General features: G+C 50.2%; 2 protein-coding genes across 4 annotated transcripts in view; both read left to right on the forward strand.

Moving 5' to 3' along the window:
• LOC142890135 (ER degradation-enhancing alpha-mannosidase-like protein 3) overlaps positions 1-7,496 on the forward strand; it is a 9,826-nt gene extending 2,330 nt beyond the window's left edge. Inside the window, exons 3-22 of the mRNA XM_076028961.1 lie at positions 462-668; positions 790-835; positions 1,022-1,122; positions 1,223-1,262; positions 1,342-1,454; positions 1,554-1,707; positions 2,113-2,247; positions 2,356-2,461; positions 2,539-2,636; positions 2,735-2,860; positions 2,955-3,038; positions 3,167-3,250; positions 3,542-3,666; positions 3,891-4,074; positions 4,565-4,722; positions 4,836-4,941; positions 5,142-5,315; positions 5,465-5,630; positions 5,770-5,961; positions 6,134-7,496. Of these exons, the coding sequence (XP_075885076.1) occupies positions 462-668; positions 790-835; positions 1,022-1,122; positions 1,223-1,262; positions 1,342-1,454; positions 1,554-1,707; positions 2,113-2,247; positions 2,356-2,461; positions 2,539-2,636; positions 2,735-2,860; positions 2,955-3,038; positions 3,167-3,250; positions 3,542-3,666; positions 3,891-4,074; positions 4,565-4,722; positions 4,836-4,941; positions 5,142-5,315; positions 5,465-5,630; positions 5,770-5,961; positions 6,134-6,429 (2,695 nt within the window). The 3' untranslated portion in view covers positions 6,430-7,496. The remainder of the gene's footprint in view (positions 1-461; positions 669-789; positions 836-1,021; positions 1,123-1,222; positions 1,263-1,341; positions 1,455-1,553; positions 1,708-2,112; positions 2,248-2,355; positions 2,462-2,538; positions 2,637-2,734; positions 2,861-2,954; positions 3,039-3,166; positions 3,251-3,541; positions 3,667-3,890; positions 4,075-4,564; positions 4,723-4,835; positions 4,942-5,141; positions 5,316-5,464; positions 5,631-5,769; positions 5,962-6,133) is intronic.
• Positions 7,497-9,628: 2,132 nt separating this feature from the next.
• Positions 9,629-10,000, forward strand: part of palm2akap2 (PALM2 and AKAP2 fusion) — a 48,835-nt gene continuing 48,463 nt past the window's right edge. Inside the window, exon 1 of one of the 3 annotated variants that reach the window (XM_076028942.1) lies at positions 9,629-9,711. In XM_076028942.1, the coding sequence (XP_075885057.1) occupies positions 9,668-9,711 (44 nt within the window). In that variant the 5' untranslated portion in view covers positions 9,629-9,667. The remainder of the gene's footprint in view (positions 9,712-10,000) is intronic. The other 2 variants (XM_076028943.1, XM_076028944.1) reach the window with 2 other exon arrangements.

The following is a 10,000-nucleotide window of genomic DNA, read 5'->3' on the forward strand; positions in this document are numbered from 1 at the left end:
CGGAATCAAGGCTGCAGCAACCCCCGGTGGACGCAGGGGTCATGGAGATGGGAGGAAGTGAACGTCCACCCGGGTAAAGCGAGGAGAGGATGAGCGGGACTCCGAGGGAGGTCAGCGGCTGCGGGACTATTTGACTTTGTGTGGCTGTGGACGGAGGTGCGGAGAACAGAGGGGGAAGCTGCTTGAAAGAGTAATGTAGTAGTTGATCATGTTTAATAGCTGCATGCAAAATCTTGTTTTTAATACACTTTAATATAGACTGCAATGATATGCAGGTGACGTGAAGTGAATAGGGGTAGGTTTAAATAAGTTTTGTACTTAGTCTCAGCATATTTAATTTTCTAGATATTTGTTTTCTTTGAGTATTATGGCTTGCATTTTTTTGTATGTTTTGTTATTATTTTATTTATGTTTCTTTGTTTAACTGATTCAGCACTTGTTTTTTTTATGCTCGAATAAAGAATTCAAAAAAGAAGCTGTCCCCGCTTGACGCTCAACCCGAGGCGAGACTCCATGTGGACCGAGGGATTCAAGCTGTGCTCGGAGCCGGCGCAGGCTCGAGGTGCCGGGATGATGGTGAAGGCGCTGCTGGTCGTCGGCCTGTTTGGCTGCTGGGCGTCGTGCCGGGAGAGCCAGGTCATGAGCCCCGAGGAGAAGACTGGCGTCAGGTGGAGATCTGGCCACGAATGATGCAAACTTTCAAATGCTTGTTTGACTTTTACAGCCGTGCGAGGATGTCAAAGTTGTGGCGACCTTTCCTCAACCTCCCCTCTTGTTGTTGTTGTGCAGGGACCAGATCCTGGAGATGTTCGACCACGCCTACGGAAGTTACATGGTAGATGCTGCCGCTGATTTGCCTGCTATCAAATTCCCATGTTGCACAATATTAAAGCCACAAAGCCCTCATCCAACCATCCATCCATCCACACACCCCATCTGTCAGAGCTCTACTCTTTCCTCCAAGACACATGGAGTGAGCAACATTTCTTTTTCTCCCTCTGAAATCCTCCCATCCCTGCAGAAATACGCCTACCCAGCTGATGAGTTGATGCCTCTGAGCTGCCGGGGGAGGGTCCGCGGTCAGGAGCCCAACCGAGGGGACATCGACGACTCGCTGGGGAAGTGAGTTGATCTTCATATGATGATGAGGATGTTGTGATCCAGCACAGCGAGAGTCACTGGCTCATTGTTTTTTGTCCCCCCGTCTCTGTTGCATCTGCAGGTTCTCTCTCACGCTGATCGACACCCTCGACACCCTGGTGGTGAGAACTCGCTCTGCACTGAAAGTTGTTTTAGCGTACATGGTGCTCTGATCCAAAGCGGACTTGTGTGTTTGTGAAGGTTTTAAACAAGCTGGACGAGTTTGAGGAGGCAGTGAGGAAGGTGCTGAGGGACGTGCGGCTAGACAACGACGTGGTGGTGTCTGTGTTTGAGACCAACATCAGGGTTCTAGGGTGAGAAGAAGAAAAAAAAACTTATTTTTTTCTTCTTTGTTTTGTTGTCTATCCTCACTTGTCGGAAACCGCCCGTCCCGCTCTCTCGTTGCACCCCAGGGGGCTCCTGGGCGCCCACGTGATGGCCGACCTACTGCGACAGCGGGGCCAGAGGATGCCGTGGTACCGCGACGAGCTGCTGCACATGGCCAGAGAGCTGGGACACCGATTGCTGCCCGCCTTCAACACCACCAGTGGCCTGCCCTACCCCAAGGTGCCGCTTGGTCACACTGTTTCCACCTGAACGCAACACAGACAATGCCCTTTAAGTTACAGCCACTTCTCTTGTAGCAACCGACCATGTGGTGCTTGGTTGTCTCGTCTGTTGTTATAAAGGTTGTTTTTTTAGTACGAGCATCAAATTTTTTTACCACTCTGTTTCTCTCCTCGTCTTATTTAAGAATAGCTCCAGTTAACTTGTCCCTGTTGTGCTCATTTTAGCCCTTAAGAAACTGTCTTGAATTATCATCACACTTCACACATACACCCTTTGATCGAAATACAAAAATTCTAACAATTAATTAAGCAAGTGATACAAATGACCTATGAGATACAAAAGATTTGTTCACTTAACTGCGCATATTTATATTTTACTTTCCATGCCTCTGTGTGTTTGCAGGTGAATCTGCGCTACGGGGTCCTGAACCCTCTGTCCCGCACAGGCACCGAGTCGGACACCTGCACAGCCTGCGCTGGAACCATGATCCTGGAGTTTGCTGCCCTCAGCAGGCTGTCGGGAGAATCTGTCTTTGAGGTTTTATTATCATTATTATTATTATTATTATTATTATTATTATTGTTACTTTGTGGTGGTTATTGTTGTGATTTCGGTTTTGACGTTTTCTGTCCTCTCTCTTTCCAGACGAATGCTCGTAAGGCTCTGGACGTCCTGTGGGAGAGGAGGCAGAAGGGAAGTGACCTGGTGGGCACTGTCATCAACATCCACAACGAGGAGTGGGTGCGCAGGGGTAAGAGTCCGTCTGAAAGGGCCAGGGCTCCGTGGCTCTGTAGGTGGGGCTTGACCTCCTGACCTGTGGCTCCGCAGACAGCGGCGTCGGCGCCGGCATCGACTCCTACTACGAGTACCTGATGAAGGCCTACATCCTGCTGGGGGATGACGTCTTCCTGCAGAGGTTCAACACGGTGAGTCCTCCTCCGCCGAGGCTCGTCAGTCTGCAGGTGCTGCCTGCCTGCTGCCAGTCTCACACGCTGTGTGTGTGTGTGTGTGTGTTGGACAACAGCACTACAGCGCCATCATGAAGTACATCAGTCAGCCGCCGCTGCTGCTCAACGTGCACATGCACAACCCCACGGTGAGCGTGCGCAGCTGGATGGATTCCCTGCTGGCCTTCTTCCCCGGCTTGCAGGTCAGGAATTTTTCACCCAGGAATTTTATTTGCAGCCTCCTGTGGAAATTTGCCGGAGGTGTGATGTTTTTGTTTTTTTTCCCTCGTCTCGCAGGTTTTGCGAGGAGATCTGAAACCAGCCATCGAGACCCACGAGATGCTTTACCAGGTCACCAAGCAGCACAAGTTCCTGCCAGAGGTGAAGAGTTTCTCTAAATAGAACAGCAGTTAATATTTCGTAAGATTTCCATAACTAATGTTTGACCGTTCGAGACGGTTAGATTTGCTTGCAGCTTACTGACGCTGTGTGTCGTCGTCCTCTTGCAGGCTTTCACCACTGAGTTCCGAGTCCACTGGGGGCAGCACCTGCTGAGGCCAGAGTTCGCAGAGAGCACCTACTACCTCTACAAGGTAACTGAATTGAATTCCTTTGTCGTCATTGTACAGTTGAGTAACAAAAATTAAAAGTGCCTTCCTTCAGTGCAGTCAATTAAGTTAATAAGCAATAAATACAAGTAAAACATATAAATGCATGTACAGTAACTCTTCACTGGCGTTGACATAACTAATCAGTTCAATAAGTAAAAAAGCAATGAATTATTATCACTGATGTCCTGCAGATCAGTTATAATAACTCATAAATCAAAAGTAAGTCATAACTAATAAAGCCATGGTTGAACGCCTCACTGGCGACCCCTGCAGGCCACTGGCGACCCCTACTACCTCAGGGTGGGACAGTCCATCGTGGAGAAGCTCGACGCCTACGCCAGGGTGCCTTGCGGCTTCGCCGCCGTGCAGGACGTCCGCACGGGGATGCACGAGGACAGGTGGGCCGCGTCGCCAAGGACCCAGTGTTGTTTTCGCCGACCCTGTTTGCGCTTTTAGTTTTAGTCTGGGTAAACATTTGGACTGTTGGGCCACAATGGGTTCTAAAACAGCGAGGCCGGAGCATTGCCACTCTTCACATTCTACTGCACATCCTTTGACCATGTGACCAATAAAGTTCCCGAATCTTGTAAATCTTGACCCTTCCTCTTTTTCCTCCCTGCAGGATGGACTCCTTCTTCCTGGCCGAGATGTTCAAGTACCTCTACCTGCTGTTCACGGAGAAGAGCGAGCTGCCCATCGACATGGACGACTACATCTTCACCACCGAGGCCCACCTGCTGCCCGTGTCGCTGTCCACCACCAGGAGGCCCCGTCAGGGCGGCAGTAGCAGCAGCAGCAACAACACGGTGAATTCCTCCGCCCACCGTCCATCCGACTTCTGCATCAATGGGCCCATAGAGCATGCGCAGTAGTGTCGCTTCCCTTCATGCCTCTGTAACTCTCGTGGTCTATTTGGCCAATCAGAACTGTTCTGGTGAACGTCACTTACAGACACGTCGGGACGCAGCCAATCAGAACGAGCTGAGACAAAGCAGCATGTACAATGTTGTGACGTCATGCTGGGAATAAACCATTTTCTGGTGATTGTCTGGCCTTTATCATTTTTTTAAACGACTAAAAGACCATAGCTGAAAAATCTGCAACAGAAAGATTTGCTATCAAGCGCGTTTCAGGGCTTGGGAGTTTTTTTTGATGCAGTACCTCAAGTGGCCACTGGGAGAAATCGGCACATATTGCGCCAGTCCGGTATCCAGTTCTTACAATGCGTCCATGATAGATACAGTAAATGTACTTTATTGATCCCAAATGGTTTGTTTGTCGCTGCTGCTGCAGGAGGAGGCGTCTCCAGCCTCCCAGGAGGACGACCTCTTCTCCCGCTCCTGCCCCTCCATGGACACACTCTTCCCAAACAACCCGGCCTTCGCCAAGACCATCCGCGATGGATACAAGTACCTCACTGGGGTGGGCCGGGCCTACCACCCCTCCCCCCTCAGGTGACCAAACGCTGGCAGAGTGGACTTTGGTGATGGTGTTCTGTCGCTGAGGGGTGTGTGTGTGACTGGCCGTTTGTCCTATTTGTTTGTCTTTCTTGTCGTGTTGCCTTCAGGGACGTGGAGCTGCCTCTGCACGACGGCGGCCTGGAGCCGGTGGAGTTCCTGAAGAGCATGGGCATCTCGCTGACGCCGCTGAACGAGGCGGCGGGATACAGGAAGGTGAGACCTGCGATCAATTCAAACCATTCAATTAAAAAAAAAAACGTCTCTCAGTCAGGATGTGCGAGCTTTGAGTGCCCTGTGGCGTCTCCCAGAGGGCATTGGAGGAAATGCGCCCTCAATCAAAAGGAATGTAGTTCAATAAACGTAATAGTTGGACCGCTTTTCAAGGGAATAAAAGCTGCTCCTTTGTTTTCCAGCAGCACAAGGGCGTGTTCCGCGTGAAGCTGGTGGCCGAGTTGAGCCAGCTGGCTGAGGAGGATGAGGTGGTGCCGCACGCCGTTCAGCTCATCTCGCCGCCGTTCCTGGGCCGCACCGTGCTGACGGCGGGGCCGGCCAAGTTCGGGATGGACCTCAGCAAGCAGGAGCACGGGGTGAGCGGTCGCCCACCGTGGAAAAAGGATCACTGAACCATGAAATGTCGGACACCCTTGTTCCTCTTGCCAGATTGAACACTTGCGTTGATCACGAGCCAGAGTTCAGAGCCGTCCTTTCATCCTTGTGGCTGCCGTCTCCTCTGCAGGTGAAGGGCAGTATCGTCAAGGCCTCGCCCTACACGGCCTGCGGCCACGTCCACAACGCCGCCCAGCTTAAGGGACGCATCGCGCTGGCGCTGCGAGGCGACTGCATGTTTGCTGTCAAAGCTCGCCGGCTGCAGGAGGCTGGCGCCACCGGAGTCATCATCATCGGTGAGCGCAGCCGATTGAAAACAAAAAGTCATAGACAGTCTCCTATCTATCTATCTATCTATCTATCTATCTATCTATCTATCTATCTATCTATCTACCTCCCTCCTTCTCCTATCTCTACTCGACTTTTCCCCCTCAGACCAACGCGAGGGGAGCAACAGCGACGACACGCCGCTCTTCCAGATGGTGGGCGACGGCGAGCCCACCGCCGACATCACCATCCCGCTGCTCTTCCTGTTCGGCCGCGAAGGCGCCGCCCTCACCGCCGCCCTGGAGCAGCACCACAACGTTGACGTGCTGCTGCTGCCCAGAGAGAAGCAGCTGGGACACGGTGAGGACGGACAGACGTTTGTTGGAGCTTATTTTGATGTTTTTGGCCTTTTGTAACCCACAAACCCTTCAGTATGAAGCTTTTCATTCCATATATATCTATATTTATATAAATGCGCATCAGATTCCACCAATCAAAAACATTCTCTCACCTTTATATTCCTGCCTTGCAGACAAAGCGGAAAATCCGGCCGTGGGCGTGAACATCAGGCTGCACCTGTCCAGGGAGGGGGAGGAGCTGGCGGGAGGAGCGGCGGGTGGAGCCACCTTGGAGTTGGTCTTTGAAAAAGAACAAGAAGAAGAAGAAACAGCAGTAGCAGAAGAAGATGAAGAGGAGGAGGAGGAAGAGGAGGAGGAGGAGGAGGAGGAGGGAGAGGAGGGGTGTGACAGTGAGCGGGAGGAGAACCATGTGACTGACTTGTGCTCGGCAGGTTCAGCCCAGACTCCACATTCGGACCAGAACCCTTGAGCCGCCGTTCACCCCTCCCTCCCCCCTCCCTCTTCTCCCCCAGACCACCGAACGGACCCAGCGCTCCTTCTGCCCCCTCCAGAGGTCGAAAAGGTCGCGGCCGAAGCGTCCTGAGGTCACTGTGGACGTGGCGACGACGCAGCGCTGCACTACTGCTGGGAAACACCAGGTGGAGCCAAAGTACCAGTTTGGGTGCTTTTTTCCAAAGGTCGTAGCCACCCACCCCACCCCTGTCATTGGTCACTGCATCCCAAAGTGGGTGTGGCTTACTAAACTCGCACCCGTGGAGAAATGGGAAGCGTCCTCCTCCGGTTTAATTATGCAAGTTTGCGTTTTAACTGCCAATTTGTCCTCAACGACACAACGAGCGGTTGGAGACCCAGTGGGGAACATTTAGCGCCATCTGTTGGTGTGAGATCAATAATGATAGTTGATTTAATCTGTGTCGCGTTGTCATGACATGGGTTCTCATTTCCCGGGAGCCAGAATGTGGACCAACATGACATCAGTGCTGGTTTTAGAGAGATACCAGGTCAGATGTCAGAAAACGTGGGATCAGTCGGAACCATATCGGCAGTATGATTTGTGTTTGTTTGTTTGTTTTTCCCACACCACTCGATTAAGTGCCGCATAAGCTCGCACACCGGGCCCTTGACATATTCCGCAATGGTTGGTGGAACATTCTGTGACCAGTAGGGGGAGCCGGTCCCTCGACATCGTCGTCTTTTTGGTGCGACGCTACGAAGGAAACAAGAAGCGAGTTTTTATTTTGTACTCGCAGGAAACTTCAGGGAATTCTCGTGTGTGTGTGTGTGTGTGTGTGTGTGTGTGTGTGTGTGTGTGTGTGTGTGTGTGTGTGTGTGTGTGTGTGTGTGTGTGTGTGTGTGTGTGTGTGTGTGTGTGTGTGTGTGTGTGTGTGTGTGATCCACCCGTGTTTGTATTTATAGACTTCAGTGTGAAACTCTCAAGCTCCAAGCAGAAAGTGATTCTGTTGACTTTCATTATGGGCATTTTTTTAAAAAAAAAGAAATGTGTGCGAGATCTTTATGCAATAATTCAGTGAAGAAGTCAAATCACTTCGGAAAGAAAATCACTTCATTCTCATCATGTTGTTTCTCTGCATGTATTTGTCCTCTGACTGAACGTCCCGTTTGTGTGCGGGAGAGAAGCAAAGTGATGCCTCTGTTTGAGTTTTGTACAGTGGACTGTTGTTTTCCCCCCCGACGCTGCTGAGCTATGATTTTTAGTTTTTTTTCGCAATCTTTTTTTTTTATTCTTTCTTTTCGTTTCTCCTCGGCCTGCGTGAGTCTGCGGCGAACCCTCAGGACGGTGTTTTGTCTGCGTCGCACTGGCGGGGGACAAATTGTTGTTCGTTCCAATGCGGCGCAACGATTTTTCACCCTTTTGAATTTCTGTTGTTCAGTGCCAAAAGAGATGCACGCCGTTTGGCTACTGTTTCCTAATGTCTCTCGTTACAACGCCACCACTGTATTAAAAAAATTCTTTTTTTTCTTCTTTTTTTTAATTTTTTTTTTACACCCCTTTGCGTTTTTTGCAACAAAAAAAAGGATGATGCAAGGTGAACGTTGATATTTATTGAAAAAAAAAAAAAAATCTTCCTCCAGATAGAACAGTGAAACTGAACCATTTTATATGCTTCAACGTGGAATATGGAACAAGCAAAGTTTGATACTATACAATAAATAAATAAAAACTAAATAATTAAATATTATGTAAATGACAAATAGCTCCAACAAACAATATTTTACCGTGACGAAGACGTACCTGTTGACCAACACACGACAGTCTGGATTAGCGAGGCTCACATCTCCGCTTTCCTCCCCTCGCTCCGCCCCCATGATTAATGGGAGACACCTTGAAGGATGTGAGGCAGCCAGCAGGGGGCAGTGTGTGTGTGTGTGTGTGTAGGGTGGCACAGCCTTGCTCCTAAACTGAAAATATCCAAGATACACAGGAGAAATTAATGATGTAATTTTCCCTCAATGTTCATAAACAAATACAGTGTCACTTCTTTTGTTTTGTCATATTGTTTAAAAAAAACTCTGCACAGGTTTTCTTTCCCCCCACAAATAAAACGTTTTGAAAAAGTGATGACCAGTGTTCCAGAACTTAGAAGTACTTTGTGTTTTTCGTCATTTGACGCTAAATTTTGTGCAGTATTTTGGTGGCATGAGTAAGAGAAAAACGAGGTGGCTGGTCTCGCGGTGCCAGGCGGTGAGTGACGTCCGCCAGCAGGTAGGGTGATTGACACGCAGCCTTCAGCTCCAGTGGCGAACAGCGTAATGGCGCCACAAAGAATGGTTGTTGTCGTGAGGCAGAAAAAGGCAAGAAAACGGAGGCGGGGAAGAAAGTTTGGGTTCGTGACGATTTTTTTTTTTTAAATTTAATTTAATTTTTTAGCTTCTCAGTTTTCTTTGTTAGCTGACAACTCGCTCAGCTAGCTTCGAATGGCTAGCTTCGAGGATTAGCTCGAAGGTTTTTCGAAGTTTAGGTGGTTCCGTAACCACTTTTCTATTGTGATATTTGGGTTTTGGGTTCCAATTCTGGGCGTAATGGAAACGCAGCTACTGTCTGTCGTTTAGTTGAGTGTGTTGTGGGAGTTGGGATTTGATTGTGCTACATAGTAATAACAATAATCATAATATGATGATCTATTTTTGAGTGGGAGTATTTCTGTTCTGCTTTAAGTTTTCAAAGTATTCTAAGAAAAGAAAATCAGCAACACCTCGATCGGTTTTCACTGATGACGCTCTGAGGATTGCTGGGTTCTTGCTTGAGTGGCTCAACTTGATGTTGTTTTTAACCCATTTTACTAAATTTATCTTGCAAGATCCAGGAGCCACTGCTGCTGAGCTGCTGCTCCGTCCTCTCATCCATGCTGCATCCTCAGCCTCTTCCCCTCTTCATCACCTGCACACACACACACACACACACACAAACCAGTGACCCCAACACCCCCACCCCTCTCTCTCTCTCTCTCTCTCTCTCTCTCTTGCACTCTCTCTCTCTCCTCCACCCGGCAGAGCGCGGTGATGCAGCAGCAACAGCAGCAGCCGCTCCGCACGTTCTGGTGCGACGGGCTCACGCTGTAGCAGGCAGCAGGAGGAGGAGGAAGACCGGAGGAGAAGGCGAAGGAGGAGGAGACGCCTAGGAGGTGGAGGAGGCGGGAAGAGGAGAAGGGAAAGGAGCAGCAGGAGGAGCCGGAGGAGCAGCAGCCATGTCGGACACACCTCTGCAGAGGAACGGCTCAGCCACGACACCGTGAGTGGACGCTTCCAACTCTCTCTCTCTCTCTGCCGGTCTATCTGTCCCTCCATCCGTCCCTCCCTCTCTCCATCCCTCCATCCCTCCTCGGCCGTCTCCTCCATCTGACAGGCTGCAGGTTGTCATGGCGACGGCAGCTCCTCCGTCATGGTGAAGCTGCTGCTCAGTCATGACCGGCTGAGGAGACACGCTGTTCTCTCTCCTCCTCGCTCTGTCTTTCACCCAGCCCCGCAGGTTAGTGTGTGTGTGTGTGTGTGTGTGTGCGCGTGCGTACGTACGCGTGTGT

This window comes from Nelusetta ayraudi, unplaced genomic scaffold (genome assembly GCF_046127955.1).
Source record: "Nelusetta ayraudi isolate G7.1 ecotype Tasmania unplaced genomic scaffold, CSIRO-AGI_Nayr_v1 ptg000026l, whole genome shotgun sequence".
In the NCBI taxonomy this organism is placed as follows: domain Eukaryota; kingdom Metazoa; phylum Chordata; class Actinopteri; order Tetraodontiformes; family Monacanthidae; genus Nelusetta; species Nelusetta ayraudi.